The 22807-nt window shown below is 39.9% G+C and overlaps 1 protein-coding gene and 3 pseudogenes across 3 annotated transcripts in view; 1 reads left to right on the forward strand and 3 right to left on the reverse strand.

Annotated features, from left to right (window-relative positions):
• Positions 1-13234, reverse strand: part of LOC150032572 (uncharacterized) — a 33762-nt pseudogene extending 20528 nt beyond the window's left edge. Inside the window, exons 1-7 of the transcript XR_016524477.1 lie at positions 11529-13234; positions 4268-4317; positions 3322-3586; positions 2926-3060; positions 2588-2694; positions 2329-2382; positions 2152-2235 (exon numbers count right to left, since the gene is read on the reverse strand). The product of XR_016524477.1 is annotated as an uncharacterized LOC150032572 (transcript). The remainder of the gene's footprint in view (positions 1-2151; positions 2236-2328; positions 2383-2587; positions 2695-2925; positions 3061-3321; positions 3587-4267; positions 4318-11528) is intronic.
• The window catches only part of LOC120091119 (immunoglobulin), a 62021-nt gene that overhangs the window by 20528 nt on the left and 18686 nt on the right, over positions 1-22807 (reverse strand). The window contains exons 5-10 of the mRNA XM_039048970.2: positions 4268-4317; positions 3322-3586; positions 2926-3060; positions 2588-2694; positions 2329-2382; positions 2152-2235 (exon numbers count right to left, since the gene is read on the reverse strand). Of these exons, the coding sequence (XP_038904898.1) occupies positions 2152-2235; positions 2329-2382; positions 2588-2694; positions 2926-3060; positions 3322-3586; positions 4268-4317 (695 nt within the window). The remainder of the gene's footprint in view (positions 1-2151; positions 2236-2328; positions 2383-2587; positions 2695-2925; positions 3061-3321; positions 3587-4267; positions 4318-22807) is intronic.
• LOC150032573 (uncharacterized) lies at positions 6811-11437 on the reverse strand (annotated as a pseudogene). Its single transcript, XR_016524271.1, has one exon. The product of XR_016524271.1 is annotated as an uncharacterized LOC150032573 (transcript).
• On the forward strand, positions 17060-19555 carry LOC150032574 (uncharacterized; annotated as a pseudogene).

Consider the following 22807-nt stretch of genomic DNA (forward strand, 5'->3'; position numbering starts at 1 on the left):
GGCAAAACTTAATACTATTCGTATTCTCTCGGTGGCTATTAATCAAGACTGGCCCCTCCATCAATTGGATGTGAAAAATGCTTTTCTGAATGGCGAGCTGGAAGAAAAGGTTTATATGAACCCACCTCCAGGTTTTGAAGCACAGTTCGGTAATTAGGTTTGCAAATTAAAAAAATCCTTGTATGGCCTGAAGCAATCCCCTAGAGCCTGGTTCGATCGATTCACCACCTTTGTTAAATCTCAGGGGTTGGGCATTCAGATCACACCTTGTTCACTAAGAAGTCAGCACCAGAAAAAATAACGGTCTTAATTGTCTATGTTGACAATATTATACTGTCAGGAGATGATTGTGCAGAGATTGACAGGTTGAAACGACGAATGGCAGATGAGTTTAAGATAGATCTCGGTGCCTTGAGATATTTCCTAGGAATGGAGGTAGCAAGATCAACGGAAGGGATCTCAGTATCTCAGAGGAAATACATACTCGATTTGTTGAGAGAGACTGGAATGACAGGGTGTAAACCTGTAGATATACCTGTAGAAGCCAACCTCAATCTGATAGAGTCAGCAGATGATGTTCCTGTGAACAAAGAGAGATATCAACGGCTTGTGGGGAAACTGATATATCTTTCGCATACCAGACCTGATATATCATATGCAATTAGCTTGGTCAGCCAGTTTATACAGGCTCCGTATGAAAGATACATGGAGGCAATTACACGGATCCTGAGGTATCTAAAGTCTTCTACTGGAAAGGGCTTGGTTTTCAGAAAGCATGAAAAAAGGTGTATCGAGGCCTACACAGATTCAGACTAGGTCGGTTCTGTTATAGATATAAAATCCACCTCAGGATACTGTACTTTTGTGTGGGAAAACTTAGTTACCTGGAGAAGTAAGAAGCAAGATGTCATGACTAGAAGCAGTGCCGAAGCCGAATACAGAGCTATGAGCTTGGGTATATATGAAGAGATTTGATTGAAGAAAGTTCTGGTAGATCTACATCAAGAAAGTCATGACCTAATGAGACTTTACTATGATAACAAGGCTACCATTAATATTGCAAACAATCCGGTTCAACATGACAAAACCAAACACATTGAGATTGACCGACACTTCATCAAAGAAAAACTAGATAACAGTAGCATTTGCATTCCTTGTGTTTCGTCCAACCAGCAAGTTGCGGATGTTCTCACCAAAGGGTTACCTAGACAGACCTTTGACGTGTATTAGCAAGTTGGGTCTCATTGAGATCTACGCCCCAACTTGAGGGGGAGTGTTGAAATTATATTTTAACCCTAAGGACGTTTTGGTCTTTTATCTATCTAAGGTCCCTGTAATGTGTACTGTGTATCTAAATTAAAATAAGAAACTTTTATCGTGGTTTTTTCTCCTTGGTCTAGGGTTTTCTACGTAACTCTAGTGTTTTCTTTTCTTCTCTAACTTTTTCAAGAACCATAATAAATAGACTAATTTTAACTACAAAAAGGCTAAAAAAATCATGGTTACGAATTTGGCAATGCATGTATTTTCTTTCTTCTCCCTCCCACTTGCGTCCCTCAAATTATGACCCAAATTCTAAATGTGTCTCTCTTTTTATGTATAAAATCCAAACGTATTCAATAACACTCAACTATCAAAAATACCAACTTTTTTTTTTTACTCACTGACGTGCAACCTTGTTAAAACATCTAAGTCCTAAATCTCTTGGTGGTTCCATTATTCTTTGTTCTTCTTGCTTAAAGGATATGTACCTTGATTGAAAGGGATAGTCTTCGAGATTGGAGAAGGGAAGAAGGGAAGTAAGAAGGCATTGAAAGAGATTGAAGTAGAGTAGAGATACGAAATGGAAGAGGCAGGATATTTTTGAAAGTTTACGAGAGTTTTGAAAGTTTTAGTGGTATTTTGAAACAAAGTACAAACTTCATGGATATTTTCTATAATTTCGCCGAATAAAGAAAATAAGGAAGACTGAATGAGAGGACCCATCAAGAAAGCCAAGAAGAGAAATAAATTATATTCCCAAAAGCCTTACCTAAAAATTATTAGGTTACGAGCAAAAAAAGAACCCATAAGAAGCCAAAATGCTGTTCACAAAATCGTACAAGTAAATCACGACATTCTTCTCCACGTTAGAAACAATAAAAAGAGTACCTTCACAATTGTTGGAGAATTCCTCCGAGAAGGATGGATGAAACGGCGAGATACAGTCTCTGAAGTCTCCAACGTTATTGACACCTGGAAAAGAAAATATCTATTAGTGCATGAACTAACCAAGTTAACTAGTTAGCCGCTCTGACCAACTATTCCATATTTCAATACCATAATTACCTCAAGGCATCTCCTCATTCCTTCTTCATGGAAAAAGGTAAGAGTTCCACCAATCTGATTCATCAAATTTGAAAAATAAGAAAATAATTAACATCAGTGGAATGGGGTTGTCTGTTAGTCGGCTCAAATACATGTTAATCCATTTTCTTCTTCACATCCTCTTGTTTTTTCCCCCTCTCGTTAGGGAGGAGGTAAGAGAAAGGGAACAGAATAAATTAATTATAAAGGATCAAATAGTCATAGTGGAAAAAGAACTTGCCATGTCACTAAAATAATAGTTTGAATCAGAATTTTTTGGGCAAAACCTAAGCAATACTTGGTCATCTACCCTGATATTGTAGGATCTTCCTCGAATAAAGCCTTCCGCTGCAAGAAGTTTTTTGCAGATAATATCATGACAACAAATAAAACTAAATGATAACGAGGTCTTTTGCAGAAAGTAGAATTAAGATCAACTTGGATTGACTTTCTAAGTGCTTAAATCCAAGTGAGCGAAAAAGGTGTTAGTGAACTCTTAGAAACTAATCCAAACAAACCCTTACAAAGTAAATATTTCATTTTCTGTGAGGGAGGGAGGCAAGAAAGTTAATGATTTACATGCTACAGGTTTGATAATTTTAGGCCTTGGTGAAGATGCGACTCCAGCATCATCATCCGTTGACTGATTCTTCTCAAAGTTCAACACCTGGCTGGGAGAGACAGCTGCAAATGACTTCTGAGGTGATGCAACATCTGTTTCCACAGAAAAACTGTTAGTCAGAAAATTGTAGTTTCTACACCAAATCATTTAAACCCCTAATTGCATGAAATTAAAGCTAAATAATAGATAATCTAGTCACTCTTTTTAGATATACATGTAGGGGTACTTATTGTCTGAGTTTTAGAGATAATTCTATTACCAAAAACGTTAATCAGAACACCTTTACAAACAGACGAAAGAAAACGTCGAGTCAAATAAGTTGAGTGAAATATAGACCATCCACATAAACCCACCGGTAGATTCATATAGGACCTCAGCAACAGAGACCCGAGGACGTGCAACATTAGAAGATAAACTTAATCGTTCTCCTTCAATAAAAGGAGCAACCTTTATTGAAGATCTTCCAGATCTTCCAGCAGATGATTGCAATGACAGTGAACTTCCAAAGGTTCTATGAAAAGGTTCTCTCGTTGGATTGTATGACGAGACAGAGGATATCTCATCCCTTGAGCTATCATATCCTTCATCAATGCCATCATATATATCATTTGCTCTGATCTGTAAGGAAAAGGTTTTATATTCATATCAAATAAAAAGGACTGAGGTTCATAATTCAACATCAAATTAAAAGACATATATCATCTGTTCATGGATATACATCACTATTAAATTTTGTTCTAGATGTTTAAAAAGTTCAATTTCATCTTTAATATTTCAAAAAATTTCAGTCAAATCACTCCTCAATAACATTGTTCTAAATTTCTAATTAAACAAGGGAATAATGGTGTCAAAAATCCACCCCACCTCTATCTGATTTAAAAATCTAATTGACCCTACCCAAATTTTAAAATAACAATAATAATAATAATAATATGTGTGTGTATTATATATATACTTCCCAGTCACTAATTTCAATAATTTATTGGTGATCAGGGAATTTTCAGATCACAAATGAAATGAAGAAAGGTTCTTGATTATAAAATTTTAATGTTTTGTCAAGTCATTTTAAATCCTTGTGTAATTATGCAATTTTTGGAATTTGATTGGAATTTTGTGAAACATTAAGGATAAAATTTAAACTTTTAAAACAACGATAACAATATTAAAAAATGGTGCATATTTTGAGAATGAAATTGTATAAAGCCTTTTTCCACCTAATCATAACCCAAAAAGGACAAGAACAAAATGAAATATTAAAACAACATTATTTAACAGCACTGAGCCTACAAAGTAGCATACCCAATCAGTGTCACCTTCCATCTCTTTCCAAAATACATCCATTTGAAAGGCTGCAGAAGGAACAACCGTTGAAAAACATTTGGAATACAAGCAAAATTCTCATCGATCAGAATAATGCTGTAGAAACCAAACAGATTAAATACTTCTAAAATAAAATTCTTTTAAAGAAAAACATAAATTACAGGCAATGCGTAGTAGATAGCAAGTATCAATTGTGTATTCTGCAAACGGTTGTAAACATAACATATGTCAACACATAACTTCAATACAGAGAAAATTATGTATATGTAGGTCCTACGTCAACTCAAGGCTAAAGTACCTAATGCAAGACTGTTTCCTAAGAGCTGTCGATGATTCGCCATGGCATGAAGTCTTAAGTTGTTCGCAATCGATAGTATATGTGGAAAAACTATAGGAATATCCCAAAAAGCTGGTGAGAATTGAAGGGTGAATTACATTCTATTCTATTCAACTGAAAATTTACACACTCCTAAGTTCATCACATTGGATCTTAATACTACCACCTGACGGTATAACAGTAATAGCCAAACTCCTAAGATTTCTATATCCTGCACAAGTGAATAGAAAAAAAATTCAAACATTGAACCATTAATCCTACAAGTTTCTTTTGATAACCATCGATAGCCAAGGTGAGGTTCACGAAATAAGGTGTGCCTTTTGTGCAGCCCTAAGGCTCAAAGCCTCAGACCTTGGAGCTTTTTCATTATTTTTAGAAAAATAGTACTAATTAAGGGTACTTCCTTATTTATTAACCAAAACAATCAAATTTACTAAGCTTAATTCTTGTGTTTAGGGGCCATTTTCTTTCATATTTTCACTTCAACTATGTTTTATCTTCTTGATATAGTATTTTTATAAATAGTGTGCCTCACAAAAATAAATAAATAAATAAATAATGCACCTTGAACTTTAGAAAACACCGGCCAAGTCAGATCACCTCTTGATTAAACTCATAAGATAAATGTATGCGTATAACATTTTGGATCAATGACCTCAAAGACCAGTGTGTTTAGCTTATGCATTTGACCATTGGATAAAATCAGAATGGTTAAGGAAGAACTCTGTTAGGTTCTTGGTGAAACCCGGATTTCCATTTTTCCTACCTAAGCAAGTGATTAAGAGAATTAACTAAGTATAAATTAAATCCTATGTTAAAGAAAAGGAAAATTCTAAGTGTTTAAATAGATTTGTTAAGTAGCTTTGAAATAAGCTTTAACTAGTGAAAATTTGGTTAAGTATAACCCATGCGTTAGAAGCTAGACAAATGGTCAAGTATTTAGACAATGCGTTGGCCTTGTGTTAAGCATTGGTGATGTGCCATGCGTTGGCCATGAACATTTGAGATGTTATTTGGGCATTGAAAGAGGCTATAGTATGGCCGAGAGAAAAGGCTACGCAGGGACAAGCATGCGGCAGCCAATGTCTTGGGAGGTTAGCAGAGCATGTGGTAGCCTCAAGGACATAGGCGTTGGGCACTAGAGATGCGTGCGCGGGTTGACCGTGTAGTAAATAATCAGTGCTACACAATAAGGTAGACGATCATGTAGCTAAGGTGCAACGCTACACGATGGGATATGCGATCGTATAGTAAGCGAGCGGCGCTACACGATGAGATAGGCAATCGTGTAGGCGGGCAGACGATCGTATAGCAAATGCTAGCGATCGTGCGAAACGGTGAGGCGCTAAACGATAGCGCTATGCGATGGGCGATAGCACTATGCGACGATGAGCTAGGCGATAGCGATGGTGTGCTAGACGATAACCGAGCTTCGCTAGACTATGGGCATCACCACTATACAATGAGCAAAAGCTATGCGGCAATGCCACGCGATGGTATGCGGCAATGCTACGCGATGGTGCTATGCGGCAACGCTATGCGATGGTGCTATGCGGCGGCCTTGCTAAACGATAAGCTATGCGATGATGCTATGCGGCAGCCTTGCTAGACGATAAGCTATGCGATGATGCTATGCGGCGGCCTTGCTAAACAATGAACTAGACAATGAGACAAGCTATGAAGAACGCATGGTGAATTGTCTTTGCATTGCTAAGGCTTGCGGTAATAAGGTTTATGAGGTTGATTGCATTGGTCTTGAGCAAGAGACTAAGGACGTTAACAAGCAACAAGGACATAGATGCGATGGTCATGAGGGATGCGTTAGCAAGAGGCTAGGCGATAGTAAGTTATACCATGAGGAGTTGAGCGGGGACTTAGCTTGACATGCGTTGGAGATGCGCTATATGCGTTGAACATCCAAGGGCATGTGGGCGCATAGGACAAGGCTTGAGCAAATAGCACGGTGGAAGAGGGTTGGTCATAATCCTAGTTGAGCGCATAGGGCAAAGGTAAACCATGCGGTAGAGAGCATGCGGCCAAGGAGGAGCCTTGCGAGCATCTAACATATGCGACCAAGTTACGTCAATGGGATGCACAAGGTAAAGTTGCGTTAATTGGAAATGGCACAATCGAGGTTAGTAGGTCGCGTATTGGGAAAAGTGTTAGGTGGCAATGGCAAGGGTGTTATGTTGTGATTTAAAGACACCGCAAGGGCACAAGGTAAGGTTGGATGAACGCATATGAAGTTAGATGGACGCATATGAGGGATGAACGCATATGAGATTGGATGGACGCATTCAAGATCGTCATTCGGACATGTGGTTTGTTAGGAAGAAATCTTAGGCCTTAAGCAAATGAGATGGATGCACAAGAAGACATGCAAATTTGAGGGCTATGTGTTGGTAAAAGGAGAGGAAGACATCTTGGATTGCGATGACGTAAGGTTGCGTTAATAGTGTAAGGAAAGGACACTTGGACATGCGACCAAGTAGGAGGTGTCAGCCTTAGAGAGATCTTGGACGCCTATAAATAGGGCCAAGGACTTCAGACTATAACTCAAATTCTCTTCAAAGGACATTAAAGAAGAGTGTATGAAGGCTGATTGGCAGGAGACTATGCGTTGATGGAAGAACGCATGCGTTGGTAGCAGAAACCATGCGTCAATCATGAAGTTCCAAAAGGAGGAGATGCCGTCGGACAGGAAGGTCTGGAAGTAGCATCAACTTGGGACGAGGATATCTCCCAGAATACTCGTGCGTTTGGAGTAACTCCAAAGCCACCTGAAAGCTATGAGAGTCTAGTTTTCGGGGTAGGGCTGCCGGAGAAGAAGCTCCAAGGAATCGGGCTGGAGAATGAGGAAAAGACAGAAGGGTCGAGCTGTCGGGTAAGCTTGGGCCAGCCTTGATGTTTTGGTGATTCCGGCCAAACCACAAGGAGTTCGGAGCTAAGATTTTAGGTAAGTTTCCTGAGACATTTTAGAACATGTTTTCAGAAGGAAGTATCTTAGAATAAGTTCTGGAACTATGAGTAGTAGGCAGATAATTGAATCTGGAATTTAGGGTTCAAAAGGGAAACTAAGGAAACCTAAGGAACTTCGGAAAGGAAAGTTCTTAACAAACCAAGGTGAGTGGTTATTCCATTGTTTGAATGGTTGATTTCTATATATATATTATATATGTGATTATATATGTAGGTTGCATATATATAGGTTGTATTTGTAATATTGGCATAACCGGAGAATGTGTTTTGCCTGAATTTGATTGTTGTTGTATTGTTGTCACAATGCATGTATACCTGCATTAGTAAATGGGATTCATACCCGGAGATATTGTTAGCGTGCGTAGTGAGACGCTTGGCTGGGATTGTCAGAATATCTGGCTGGGATTGTCAACGTACCCAAACATGGCTAACAAGAAATGTCGACACGTGCATAGTCGAAGGGTTATAGGGTATTGAGCTTGTGTCCACGTTGGTCATCACGGGTTATTCGCGGAGAATACCCGGGAAAAATACATAATCATGCCAGGATTGTCCAGCTGACAGGCTGGGGAGATTACATTTTGCTATGTGATTATTGTTGATTGTGAAATTGTTTTCCCAAAGATGAATTTCTAAAATCAAACTTATGTTTGTTTAAAGCTGCCACTCACTGAGCTTTGTAGCTCACGTTTTCCATGTTTTATATCCCCCCAGGTAGCGGAAGGTGAGGAGTTCTAGGGTACTGCTAAGGTCAAAGTCTGCCACAAACCACAATTACACTTTCGGATGGTTTTAAGAATGGTTGTTGTAAAATTTGTAATTAAGTCTTGGAGTTGTATGAATATCAGTTTGTTGTATTATAAAATAGGCCTACTTAATCAGTTATTTCCTTGACCTAAAGTTTATTGAGTGTAGTAAAGAGGTTCAGTTGAAAAGTAGGTATCACAAAACGGTGGTATCTGCAGTCCCTCACGCCTCTCCTCGGGCTCAGGAGTGCGGGCTCGGGGCAAGATGTGACATTCCTACTCAGTAAACCCAACAAGTATGGCCAAAAATAACAAAGCAACGCATCTGTAATGGTAGTATTAATTGAGAAAAGAGATTACAGAAATACTGAAGACGATAAATAACCAGCACACCAACAGTACAAGATACTCAAAAATGGAAAAGCAAACCAACGCCTTCGAGAGAACTGGTAATTCTCTCCTAAAAGCTACCCCTCAACCTTTATTTCTCTCACAAAATTCCCTGCCTACACTGAAACCCAAGGTGTCCTTTTATAGCAGATTGACAGTGGTCCCTCAATGGTTTTCCTCTCCCATTTCCTCCATAACACTTTCTTCTGTGAATTACCTTTCTTGCCCCTCCTTTTGTAGGTGTATAAAATTGGAGGTTTAACAATACCGCCCCTCTAGAAGTGCACCTTGTCCTCAAGGTGGAAATAAGGGAACTGCTGAAAGGGAAACCAATTCCCAAGTTGCTTCATTTTCAAGTAGACCTTTCCATTTAACTAACCATTTCTGAGCTGCTAACTCTTCATTCCAGCGTATGCCTAATACCAGCTTCAAAGTAACCTATAATTCAAACTCTCCAAACAAAGCCGATGGGTGGTGCTGCACTTTGCGCTTCTCCCAACTCTTTCTTTAGTTGGGAAACATGACATACATTATGGAAGGACGCTTTTGGTGGGAGAGCTAATTTGTAAGCCACCTCTCCAATTTCCTTGATGACTCGGTATGGCCCATAAAACTTGGGGGATAGTTTCTTACTCCTTCGAGCTAACGAGTGTTGTCGATAAGGTCTGAGTTTTAGGTAAACTTCTCCCACTATAAATTGCAACTCCCTGCGATGTAAGTCTGCATTTTTCTTCATTCTATTTGAGCCACTAGTAAGTTCTCCTTCAGAGCATTTAGGGCCAAATCTCTCTCTTTCAGCTGTTTGGCAGAGAATGGATGCCTGAGGTTGATGAAATGGCTATACTTAATCGGTTGACGACCACCATAATGGCATCGTAACCCCCTGCTCTCAGTAATCCCTCTATAAAATCCATTGTCCAATCTTCTATGATCAATTCCAAAATTGGTAATGGCTGCAACAAACTCGTAGGGGACAGAGATTCCGTCTTATTTCTTTGGTAGATCTCGCACCCTTCCACATACTTCTTTATATCTAATTTCATTCCTTGCCAAAATAATTCTCCTTCATTCTTCTATAGACCCTCAAGAAGCTCGAGTGCCCTCCTAATACCGAATTGTGGAACGTATATAGTATAGCTGGAATTAGCAAAGATGAATAAGAGAGCACTAATCTTCCTTTGTATAACAATCGATTGTTCTTCCACTGGTATTTTGGTTTCCCCTCAGGGTCGCTCTTCAGTACTGATATTATCTTTTGGAGTTCTTCATTTCTTCAACCTCCTTCAGAATCACTTCCATATCTACCAATGTTGGGGCTGTCAACACATGTTCCATTGTTGGGGGAATGCGTGACGGGCATCAGCTGCCTTATTTAGCAACCTTGATTGATACAGAATTTCAAAATCATGCCCCAATAGCTTTGTCAACCACCTTTGAAAATGGGGTTGGACTTTGTGTTATTCGATCAAGAATTTTAAGGTTTTCTGATCTGAAACCAATGTGGACTTGTTTCCCAACAGATAATGCCACCATTTCTGGACTGCTAGCACTATTGCCATGAGTTCCCTTTCATAGATGGATTTGGCTTGGGCTCGGGGAGATGGCTTTTGGCTAAAATAGGCTATTGGTTTGAAATTTTGAGACAATACTGCCCCCAAATCAAATCCAAATGCATCTGTTTCAATCACAAATGGCTGAGAGAAATCGAGTAGGGTCAGTACGGGGACAGTCATAATTACGTGCTTCAACTCTTCAAAGGCTTGTGTGGCTTCTGCATTCCAAACAAAACCACCTTTTTGTAATAGTTTAAGAAGCACAGACACCGACACGCGACATGGTGACACGACGACACGCCAATTTTCAAAAAAGTAGGACACGACACGTCGGGGACACGTTATTAATTTTATTAAAAAAATTATATATGTCGTGAAATAAACATATTGGGAAATATTCCATTTAAAAACATCATTAACACCCATACAACCATAGATAAGATGACTAACAGTCCAATGTCATAAGTCATAACAAGTTTTAGTAATTAGTTCAACACCACAAAAGTTACAAAACCACAAAATAGAATCAAAGAAGCCAAGCCATATTTTCTTCATTCTTGTCCAATGTCCTCTTAACTACTCGAAGCTTCATTCTGATCACCATCATCAGTAAAAACTATAGCTTCCAATTTTGGTTCGTCGAAAGATAAATTAGCTACTTCAAGCATTCCCGCATCTTCAAATGAATCAAATGAATCTCCAGCAATGTCCCACATTTTCGTCTCTCCTTTGAAATATTCAAGAATTTTTCTTGGTAAAAGACGTAGATTGCTATAGATGTACACCAAGTCTTCTGCATGTTGTGATGTCATCTTGGTCCTTCTCATGGAGTGCACAAATGAACATGTACTCCAATTTCGCTCACAACATGAGGAAGATGAAGGTTGAACAAGTAACTTCATAGCTAGTGATTGAAAAGTTGGAGTAAAGGCACCATGGATGGCCCACCAACTCTTCGGAGGCATATTATATCTATCATGTATGGAATCATGTTCAGCAAACTCTGAAGACATTGTAGAGAAATTGGCAAATTCAATATTTACTCTTGTTCGCTCATCCTCTTAACTAAAATATCTCTTGATACACTTCATCCTCTCTCTTGATACTTCTAAGTCTTGTTTTCTTCAAGACATTGTGCACTATAATACCTAAATAAAATTATAAAATATACCCACCTCTAGAGTGTGCATAGAAATTAAAAATATAAAATAAAGATCTAAGATGTCTTAGAATACCTTGGATTTAAAGAATGTTCCAAACAATGGAGAGGAGTGCTATTTTTATTCCAGCGGTCAATCAAAATTTGATGCACCACTTCATAAAAAGATGAGGATTCATCTGCATGCTTTCCTTCATGTCTATAGATTGCCACCTTCACTTTTTCAATCATGGTGTCCCACATATCATATATCAAATGAAGGCAAGGTTTGTCCGTATCACAATCCTGATCATATCATAAATAGGAGCAGTAAAAGAAAGAATATAATCAATCTTATCCCACCAAATATCATTAAGACCAACTCCTTTACACGTCTTGCTTTCACCATATCATCTTCTATGTAGCATCCCCATTTATCACTGATAACCATTGTTTGCAAGCCAACCTTAATGAAATTAAATCTTCTAAGCATAATGATGGTAGATGCAAATCGTGTTTCTGCTACTACAATTAACTTCAAAGACACAAACTCATTGAACATAGCAAGCCTCATGGAATGGTTCATGATAAAGTGCTGGACAAACATAACATCATAAAAAATTTCAGAAATCCAACTACACTCTACAAATACATGTTGATTGCTATCAATATTTCTTGCAACACAAATGTTCTTCAAAGCAAGATTGAGGGTATGAACTACACAAGGTGTCCAAACTATGTTGGAGAACTGTGATTCATAATTTGTCCTGCACCCTTACAATTTGCAGCATTGTCAGTGATTATTTGAATCACATTCTCATGTCCCACCTCATTTATAACTTTTTTCATCAAATTTGCTATGAAGTATTTGTCTTTAGTCTCACCTGAGCAATCTATGGCTTAAGAAACATTGGTCCTCCTTCTGTAATTGCAATAAAGTTAATCAATGGTCTCCTCTGCGAATCGCTCCATCCATCACTGACAATACTTACCCTCTTCTGAGACCATGTACTTTTCACAAATTGCAACCAATCTCTCTATATTTGCTTTTTCTTTTTTGAGAAGAATTGTTCTCAATTTATTATACCATGGAGGTAAATAACCCGACAAAGCATTATTTGCAACCAAAGCAAATGCATTCACATAATGTGGATTTCTAGCCAAGTGAAAAAAAGGTAAACCTGCAGAATAAAACATTCTAGCTATCTCTGAATCCACTTGATCACGAATTGCCAAGTTAAATGACTTCTCTAGTGCAATAATATCTCCTTTCCTTTTCTTTTGTTCCATTGTTGAATAAGAATATGAATAGCTACCCATACTTCCCGTTCCAAAAGATTGAGATTCAGTTTGTATATGTCGTGAAGGTGGTAAAGGAACTTGTTTAGGAGCATTTCTTGCAATACGTGCTTTAGCTTCATCTTCTAACTTTTGCATTTCAGCAAGATCTTTAGGGGTAATTTTTTTACATACTCCAATCCCAAATCCACTCAATTTCAGTAGATGTGTCCTAACTCTTGTATAAGAACCTTTTCTATTTTCTTGACAAAAATTATATTGCCAAGAAATATTCCCCCCTTCTTCATTCAATCTTTCATTTTTTGTAACATATTGCCATAACGGTTTTGTTTCATCGTTGGTAGTCATTTTTTTAATTGATTTCAGTATGACTTGAAGATGATTCCACCATACTACTTTTAAATAAAACAAAAATAACAAAATAAGATTTAATGGAAAGAAAAAAAAACATAACCGTTCAAACAAAAACAGTATGTTCATGAAAGGGAGAAAAACACATAAAAATATAGGGAAGAAACAAACCAAATCGCCGGCGAGTCTGGGCGTGGAGAAGTCGAACGAAGTTTGGGCGTGGAGAAGCGACATGCTTGGGCGTGGAGAAGCGGCGTGGAGGTTTGGGCGTGTGGAGTTTTGGGCATGGAGGTGTGGCCAGCCGTCGATCGAGTGGATTTCGTTGGTTGTCGGCATGGTTGTTTTGATATTTTGAAGAAAAGTGGAATAGAATAATATATTTTGAGAAATTAAAATAAAAAGCACAATAACCCAAAAAAGTTTTAGGCTTAGGCTTATATAATTTAAGCTTTTGGGTTGGGCTAACTTTTATAAGCTTTCATTGTTTTTTCTTTTTAATTTTGCAGTGTCATGTCCCAACTGTGTCGGAAATTTCAAAAAATAATAAAATATTTGACACGCCAGCTGGCGTTTCGAACACGTGTCGGAGGCGTGTCGGTGTCGGACACGTGTCCAACACTGACACTTGGTCATCTTAAGAGTGTCGATGTTTTATAGGTAACAGTTTGGTAGGGGGGGCAGCAATGCCACTATACCCTTTCATGAATCTTCTGTAATAGCCGGTGAGTCCTAAGAATCCTCTGAGTTTGATACATTCTTCGATTATGGCCACTCCATTATTGCTTTAATCTTTTCTCCATCTGCTTCCACTCCCTGTTGTGAGATCCAATGCCCCAAGTATTGTATCATCGGTTGACAGAATGTACACTTCCTTTTATTTACCGACAGCTTATTGTCGCTCAGTATGTTGAACACTATTCCTAGATGAGTCTCGTGGGTGGTAATATCTGGACTATAAACCAAATAGTCATAAAAAACACAAGTATAAATCGTCTCGATTGCACGTTTGGGAGGTAGAGTGGTAGAAGTCTCAAACACATCATCATTCTGCTCTAGAGTAACGATTGGGTCATAACTAGTAGTCCTTCATGATAGGGTTTCTCAACGTCTCGAATGCCCTCCCTGTCCCACTCCAGGTGTTAAAATTCTATCAGAAATCCTAGATCGTCCTCTTCCCATATTTTGGATAGAGCCTTGAATGATATTTTCGGATTTCGTGAGGGACGGATCCTCTTGTAGAATTACATGAGAATTTCCCGACCAAAACGACATCGTCAACGTTGGCCAGTGGATGCTCATGAACCCTATTATGCATAGCCATGGCATTCCCAAAACCACGTCCATTTGCCCTAAATCATGGCTAGAAAGTCAACTCTTACCACCAGTTCCGGCGGTTTAATTCAATAGACTTGCAAATTCCTTTTCCCTGAATTGTCGTTCCATTCCCAATCATCACTTTGAATTTTGTCTTCTGTAGTGAATAAAATTGTACGTAGCCCCTGAATCAATTAATACGATTACCTCCTTACTCTTCATCATTCCCTTTAGCTTCGTCGTCCCTTTCGCTGAAAATCCAAGCATCGATCTCAAAGCTAGCTCCGCGTTCTCAATTACTTCCATCTTCTTCAACTCAGGCTTCTCCTCTTCTTCTTCTATCTCCTCGATTCCCGAATCTTCTTCTTCATCTACGATGAACAACATCAATTGCCGATTCTCCTTTATCTTGCAACCGTGTCTAGGTGAATATTTCTCACTACAATGAAAACACAAACCCTTGTCTAGTCAATCCCAAAATTCAATGTCTGATAATCTCTTCAACGATGGATCTTTCTTCGTAAAGTTACCTTTCACTGTAATTGACATTTGCCTCATCATTAGGGTTTCATTCCTTTTTACGAAGCCTTGTCCACTATGGTTACATCTTTCTTCCCGTTTTGGGGCTCCCACTTATTGGGCCCAACTATACCCAAATTGGCCAAAGCCATTTTTAGGGCCATATTTCGATCATTAACTAATTGGGCCTCCCACATGCATTCGTGCAATGTCGTTGGATGTCTGTTGATGACCTTAACCTGTAGCACCGATTCGAATCCGTTCAGAAAGGCATCTCTGAGCACATTCTTGGCCATCTCCAACAATGGTGCTGAATAGGTCACAAATTCATCACGTAGTCAGCGTATGACCTTCCTGTTTAATCCACAAAAGATGAGCTCCCAAACTCCCTTCCCCGATGGATCTATAATGTTCAAATATCCTCTTCTTCAATTCTTCCCAAGTGGTAATGCCTTTCCGATTATGGCTCCAATGGAACCAATCCACTTCATCAGGAGCAAAACTGACAATAGCCACCTTGACCTTTTCAATGTCGGATAACTCATGGATTTCGAAGTAATGTTCCGCTCAATAAACCCAGGACTCTGGATTCTCGGCCGTGAACAAGGGAATCTCAAGCCTCTTGTATTTTCTCTTATCAACTCCTCCAACTCCTTGGTTTTGAGACGAATCCGCCTCCTCCACCTTTCCCTTCAATTTGAGGTCTCCCTTCTGTGGTTCCAGACTCCTTCCTTGCGAAGTTATTTTCCCTGAATTCCTCAGCCAGTTTTTTGAATTTTTTGCAAAGAGCCAAAGACCAAGGAGCATATCCTTCAATCTGAAGATCTCTTTCTCATTGGCCTCCATTCTCTCCTCCATCTTCTTCTGATTCATCGTACACCCCAGGATTTGTGGGCTCTGGTACCAGTTTGTTAGGTGTCTCTTCCTGTACCCAGTAAACCCAACAGGTATGGCCAAAAACAACAAAGCAACTTCTCTGTAATAGTAGTATTAATTGAGAAAAGAGAATACAGAGATAATGAAGAAGACAAATAACCACCACACCAATAGTACAAGATACGCAAAAATGGAAAATAAGGAATAAAAGGAAGCAAACCAGCGCATTCGGGAGAGCTGGTGATTCTCTCCTAAAAGCTACCCTCAGCCTTTATTTCTCTCACAAAATTCCCTGCCTACACTGAAACCGTTCTTTTATAGCAGATTGGCGGTGGTCCCTCGACAGTTTTCCTCCCCTCCATTTCCTCCATAACAACTTTCTTCTGTGAATTACCTTTCTTGCCCCTCCTTTTGTAGGTGTATAAAATTGGAGGTTTAACAAACTCTCTCATTTATGATGAGACACGATATACGAAGGTTTGTACAAGGAAATGCAATAACTTATTTGAGTTTTCTTTATAGTTAAGAGTATAAGAGGGCTCCACTCCTTATATTATGCTCATCTCCCTAATTTTTGGGGAGGTCTTCCCATCTCAAGACAAGACCAACTCCAGGAGACAACGAGGCTTATCTCCAGCCATCCCAAGCCCTTACCACTAGAAGGTCACCCCTTCTTGGGTCATAAAACACCAAATACCAAGTAATTTGTTAAACCCCTAATAATTTACACTTACAAAAGGAGGGGCAAAAGGGGGAATATACAAGAGGAATTTGTTACAAATGAAGCTGAAGGAGAGAAACTGTTTTCAGAGAAGTTAGTGGGAGGTGAATTCAATTAAGAAACGGGACCACTCTCAACTGTTAAATAGGGCACTCTGAGGCCAAGGAATGGTATGAAAATTTTGTGAAGATAAATAAAAGCTGAGGAGCTTTTATGGATAGTATTCCCAGCTCTCTCGAATTTCTGCTAAGCCTCACTTCTTTTTGTTTTTGATATGCTAATGATTAATAGTGTTGTTTTCTCTTTGGAAATCCTTTCTGAGTAATGAAATACCATTGAACCCGTGTTTCTTCTGTGTTCTCTCTGTTTTCTTTCTTTTCTATTTGTTTTTTCTTTGGTGTTGATTCGTGGACAGGGAAGAGATCGACCTAAGGTCTTAACAAAGTGGTATTAGAGTCGCAATCCTGGGGAAGACTCGAGCAATAACTCAAAAACAACTTGAAGAAAGGGTGGAGTCGAGTAAGAAGGAGATTGCTAGGTTAAAAGAAATGTTGCTCGGTTTGTGTAAGAACATTGAGAAGCTGATAGAAGAGGTCAGGGAAAACAACTCCTCTCAAAAGAAGGAGACTGTGGTCACGGAAGGAAGTACCCTCAAAGCGAAGGAGAAATTGGAGGAGGCTGAATCATCCCAAGCGCACGAAGCTGGGAACACGGACAAAGGTAAGTAGAAATACCTCTTTTCACAGGAGCAAACCCGGAGTCATGGTGTACCACGTCGAGCACTACTTTGAAATACACGAGCTATCAGATGCGGAGAAGGTTAAAGTGACCGTAGTGAGCTTCGCTCCAGATGAGGTCGATTAGTTCCGGTGGAGCAATAATCGGAAGGCCATAACCACGTGGGAAGAACTTAAGAAGAGACTCTTCGAGCACTACAGAACCATTGGTGAAGGGAGTTTGGGTGCTCGTTTGTTGAAAATCAAGCAAGACGGCTCATATTCAGATTATGTGAAGAATTTTGTCATGTACTCAGCGCCATTGTCGGAGCTCTCAGAGAGTGTGCTAAAAGATACCTTCATGAATGGACTGGAACCAGCCTTCCAGGCGGAAGTGATTAGCTGTAACCCCAAAACATTGGACGAATGTATGCGCAAAGCCCAACTAATGAATGATCAGAACTTGGCCCTGATATTAGCACTAACAGACCTGGGAGTTGGTGGGCTCAACAAAAAGGAGGCTCGACAAGGTGAAAGAAACATCAAACAAAGGGCACGTGAAGGGTCACGAGGTCCTACCCATGAAACAAGTGTCGATTCCGGTTAAGAACATTCCCTTGAAGAAGGAGACTCCCCTGAAGAGATTGTCGGATTTGGAGTTTAGGGAACATCTAGACAAGGGCCTTTGCTTTCGTTGCAATGAGAAATATGCACCAGGCCATCGTTGTAAGGTCAGAGAAAATCGAGAGCTAATGCTCTTCATAGCCAACAAGGAAGAAGACATGGTTGTGGAAGAAGTCGAAGAAGGGGAAGAGAAGCTCAAGCTAAAGAACATGGAAGTCATGGAGAGAGTTGCATTGAAATCAATACTCGGGTTTTCTGCAAAAGGAACCATGAAGTTGAAGGGTGAGATAAGGGGAAAGGAGGTATTGGTGCTGATTGACTCAGGAGCAACACACAATTTCATCCATCAAGATATTGGGAGGGAACTTGAGCTTCCTTTAAAACACCAGACAAAATTTGGTGTAGTGATAGGCAATGGAACTACAATTGAAGGGAAGGGAGTCTGCAAAAATGTCGAGCTCAGACTGTCAGGGCTAGTGGTGAGGGCGGATTTTTTGGCTATGGAGATGGGGCAGATGAATGTTGTATTGGGGATGCCTTGGTTACGTACCACGGGCTACATGAGTATCCATTGGCCTTCTTTAACCATGACGTTTCTGGTCAAGGGACTCGCACATAATCTTATGAGGAGATCCCTCCCTCACGAAGGCAGAAGTATCATTAAAGGCTCTCAGCAAACAGTGGGAGGAAGATGATTTGGGCTTCCTAGTGGAATTTCAACATCTGGAAATCGAGAAAGATGGGATGGAAGAGCAAGGGGGAGAAGTTACCAGTAATGATCTCAGAACTCTTAGAACAAAATGAGGACGTGTTTGAAATGCCAGCCAAGCTACCTCCCAAAAGGGCAGTAGACCACCGAATTACCATCAAGGAAGACCAGAATCCCATTAACGTTCGACCTTACAAGTATAGCCACACGCAAAAAGAAGAGATCAAAAAGCTTGTGAGTGAAATGATGCAGGTCGGATTCATACGTCCCAGTAGAAGCCCTTATTCCAGCCCGGTGTTATTAGTCAAGAAGAAAGACGAGGGATGGCGTTTTTGTGTCGATTACAGAAAGTTAAATCAGGGAACAATTGCAGATAAGTTTTCGATACCTGTTATTGAAGAACTTCTCGATGACCTACATGGGATGCGGTATTCTCCAAACTCGACCTCAAGTCAAGATATCACCAAATCAGAATGAGGGAGTGACATCGAGAAGACACCTTTTCGCACACCCAAGGGGCATTATGAATTCCTAGTGATGCCATTTGGTCTCATCGACGCACCTGCTACCTTTAGGTTTTTCGTCCTTTCCTTCGTCGATTCATTCTTGTGTTTTTTGATGACATACTTGTGTGCAGTCCTGATATTTCCACTCATGAAACTCACTTGGGAGTAGTATTCAACATCCTAAGAGACAACAAGCTGTACACGAACCAAAAGAAATATGTTTTCTATCAAGAAAGGATACAGTACCTGGGGCATTGGATTTCCCAACAAGGAGTAGAGGCGGATGGAGAAAAGATCCAAGTCATGTTGAACTGGCCACGGCCAACCAATGTGACTGAATTGCGCGGCTTTCTTGGACTCACCGGATACTATAGGAGGTTTGTGAAGGGGTATAGTGAAATGGCAGCTCCACTCACAAGATTACTACAAAAGAATGGGTTCAATTGGGACGAAGAGGCAACCAGAGCTTTTGAAGAATTGAAACGGTAAATGATGTCCTACCCTGTGTTAGCTCTGTCGGATTTCTCTAAACCATTCGTTATTGAAACCAACGCATCAGGAATCGGCTTGGGGGTCGTGTTATCACAGAATGATAAACCCATTGCATATTTCAGCCAAAAACTATCCCTCCGAGCCTAAGCCAAGTTGATTTATGAAAGGGAACTGATGGCAGTGGTTTTGGCCATTGAAAAGTGGAGGCATTACCTCTTGGGAGGAAAATTTACAGTCATATCTGACCAAAAAGCCCTGAAGTTCTTGATCGAGCAGCGAGAAGTGCAACCTCAGTTTCAAAGATGGTTGACCAAGCTCCTTGGGTATGACTTTGAAATTCTCTACCAACCTGGGCTGCAAAATAAAGTTGTAGATGCCCTATCTCGTGTACCTTCAACAGTAGAAATACATGTTTTGACAGCCCCAGCGGTTGTAGACATGGACTTAATTATCAAGGAAGTTGAAAGCGATGAGGAACTTCAGCAGATCATTGCCACGTTAAGGGAGGATCCGAAAGGAAAACCCAATTACCAGTGGAAGAATAATCGATTGATCTACAAAGGGAGGTTGGTCATTCCTCACAAGTCAACATTGATACCAGCTTTATTACACACTTTTCATGATTCTGTGTTGGGGGGCCATTCCAGATTTTTAAGAACGTACATGAGAATGAATGGAGAGCTTTATTGGCTAGGAATGAAGGCTGACATACAGAGGTATGTGGAAGGATGTGAAACTTGCCAAAGGAACAAATCAAAGTCCTCGTCATCGGCTAGGCTGCTTCAACCACTCCCCATTCTTTTTTTTTTTTTTTTTTTTTTTGAAAAGGAAACAAGTCTCTTTATTCATTAAGAAAATGAAGTGAGACTAATGCTCAATTTACAAGGTAGTCGTAAGGATCAGCAGGTGCACCCGGGCATCTCAACAAGGTTGACACCCCCTTAGCACCCCTCATCACATCCTAATACTAGAAAAGCCTTTAAATTAAGCAATACAAAGGGATACAATACTTATAATGATAAAGAGAGAAACTGGAAAAACATAACAAAAAGAGAACTAAAAACGAAGCAATGTGATCTTCAAAAAGATGGAGAAAGGAATGAATGCCAATTTAGACTGATTTCCTGACTAGAGTATGGTGCAAAGGAGCTTGAGAGGGAGCAACAAAGAGAGGCTTTCAGCTTTGCAGCTTCAAATCTTGAGAACCATGGGGTTTCTTTGTCTTGGAAGACTCTTTGGTTCCGCTCAAACCACAATTCAGCTAACACAGCCTTAACAGCATTGACCCACAGAATCTGGTGTGTTTTCTTGAGAACCGGCCCTATCAACAACTGCTGCACATTTAGACTAAAATCTGCTCCGAAGGTCCAGCACAAATTAAAGACACTGAAGAGCGAAAACCAGCAGCTTGGTGCATAAAAGCAGTCGATAAAAAGGTGTTGTAGGTCTTCCCCATTCTTTTTACACAAAGCACACATATTGGGGGAGAGGTAGTGGGAGACAAGCTTCTTTTGCAGCACACTTGAGAAGTTTAGGGACCCAAAAACCATTATCCAAAGGACTATATTTATTCTCCTTGGACTTTTTGATTTCCAAAGAGCATAAAGTAGAGGATCGATTCGGGGGGGCTTTGCGGAGAAAGTTGGTTAAGGATTTAGCCGAGAAAGCTCCATTGGGGTTCCAAAGACCAAGCCTTTGAGTCAGGAAAATCTTACACCTTTAAGTTAGAAATGAGACACAACAAATCTTGAAATTCAATAATCTCTTCATCTTTTAAATACCTCCTAAAAGAGATGCTCCCAGAGTTGGTGTTGTGATCCCAATGCTCCCTCACAAAACCGTTTGGATGAGTGGCCAATCTAAATAATCTGGAAAATCTGGATGAAAGGGGGAGATTGCCAAGCCAAGCATCTAACCAAAAAGAAATTTTAAGACCATTGCCTAAAACAAACACTGACAGATTTTCTACCTTCAACCAAGCCCTTGAAATGCTAATCCATGGGCTTCTAAGGCTGCTCACTGCCTTACCGGAAGTGTGACTCCCGAAAATGCTACTACCAGGTATACTTTTGACCACTCTGCACCAAAGGGAAGAGCTTTCAAACTGGAATCTCCAGCCCCATTTTGCTAAAAGAGCCAGATTTTTCTCTTTCAAGCCTCCCAAACGAAGGCCACCTTCTTCATGAGATTTAGTCACAAGCTCCCATTTGGCTAAATGATTTAGTTTACCCCCTTTGTGGCCTTCCCAAAAGAAATTTCTCAATATTGTTTCTAAGATATGCAACACTTTTTTTGGAATCAAGAAGGAAGACATGTAGTAAGTGGGAGGTTCGAGATTACTGACTTACAAAGGGTTGCTCTTCCTCCTCTTGAAATGTTGTATCTTCTCCATTTATCAAGAGTGCCTTCATCAATAACAGGCTGCCAAAATCTATCTTTTTCGGGTAGCCTCCCAATGGAAGTCCTAAATAGAGAAGGGGAAGTTGCTCTGCTTTACAATTGAACTTTGCTGCCCACTTATTCAGCATGTCATGGCCTATATTTATACCACAAAGAGATGATTTCTCCCCAATAGTTTTTTGTGCAGAACACCATTCAAAAAGGTCAAGAGTGGCCCAAAGAGACTCTAGCATATCATCATCATATTTGCAAAAGATAAGGGTGTCATCGGCAAATTTTGAAACATGGACTTTATCCTTCCCAACCAAAAAGCCTTCAAAACGATCTTTCTCATGTAACCGGTTGATTAAGGCATTTAAGACTTCTCCCACAAGGATGAAGAGGAAAGGAGAAAGGGGATCTCCTTGCCTGATTCCTCTAGTTGCAACTATCCTTCCACGAGGCCTTCCATTGATAAAGATGGAGAACTTTGGATTGGTGATGCAGCCCAAAATCCAAGAGATCCATTTTGAGCTGAAATTCTTCCCAAGTAGGACTTTTTCAAGGAAGGACCAGTCCACTCTATCAAATGTTTTCTCCAAATCAAGCTTTAGAAGCCAACCTTTCTTCCCTTTCGATCGTCCTCGACTGCTTCATTTGCAATTAGGATGGGGTCTAGGATCTGTCTTCCCTCAATAAAGGCACTTTGAGTAGGGGCTATTATGCTTGGCATGATTCTTTTTAGCCTCTCAGCTAGAACTTTTGCTACTATCGTGTACAAGAGGGTAGTGAAACTGATTGGTCTGAAGTCTTTGACTTTCACTGCATCTGATTTTTCTAGAATTAGGCAAATAAAGTTCTCTTTAATAC

Source organism: Benincasa hispida, chromosome 11 (assembly GCF_027475165.1).
Source record: "Benincasa hispida cultivar pf3 chromosome 11, pf3_genome.v1.1, whole genome shotgun sequence".
In the NCBI taxonomy this organism is placed as follows: domain Eukaryota; kingdom Viridiplantae; phylum Streptophyta; class Magnoliopsida; order Cucurbitales; family Cucurbitaceae; genus Benincasa; species Benincasa hispida.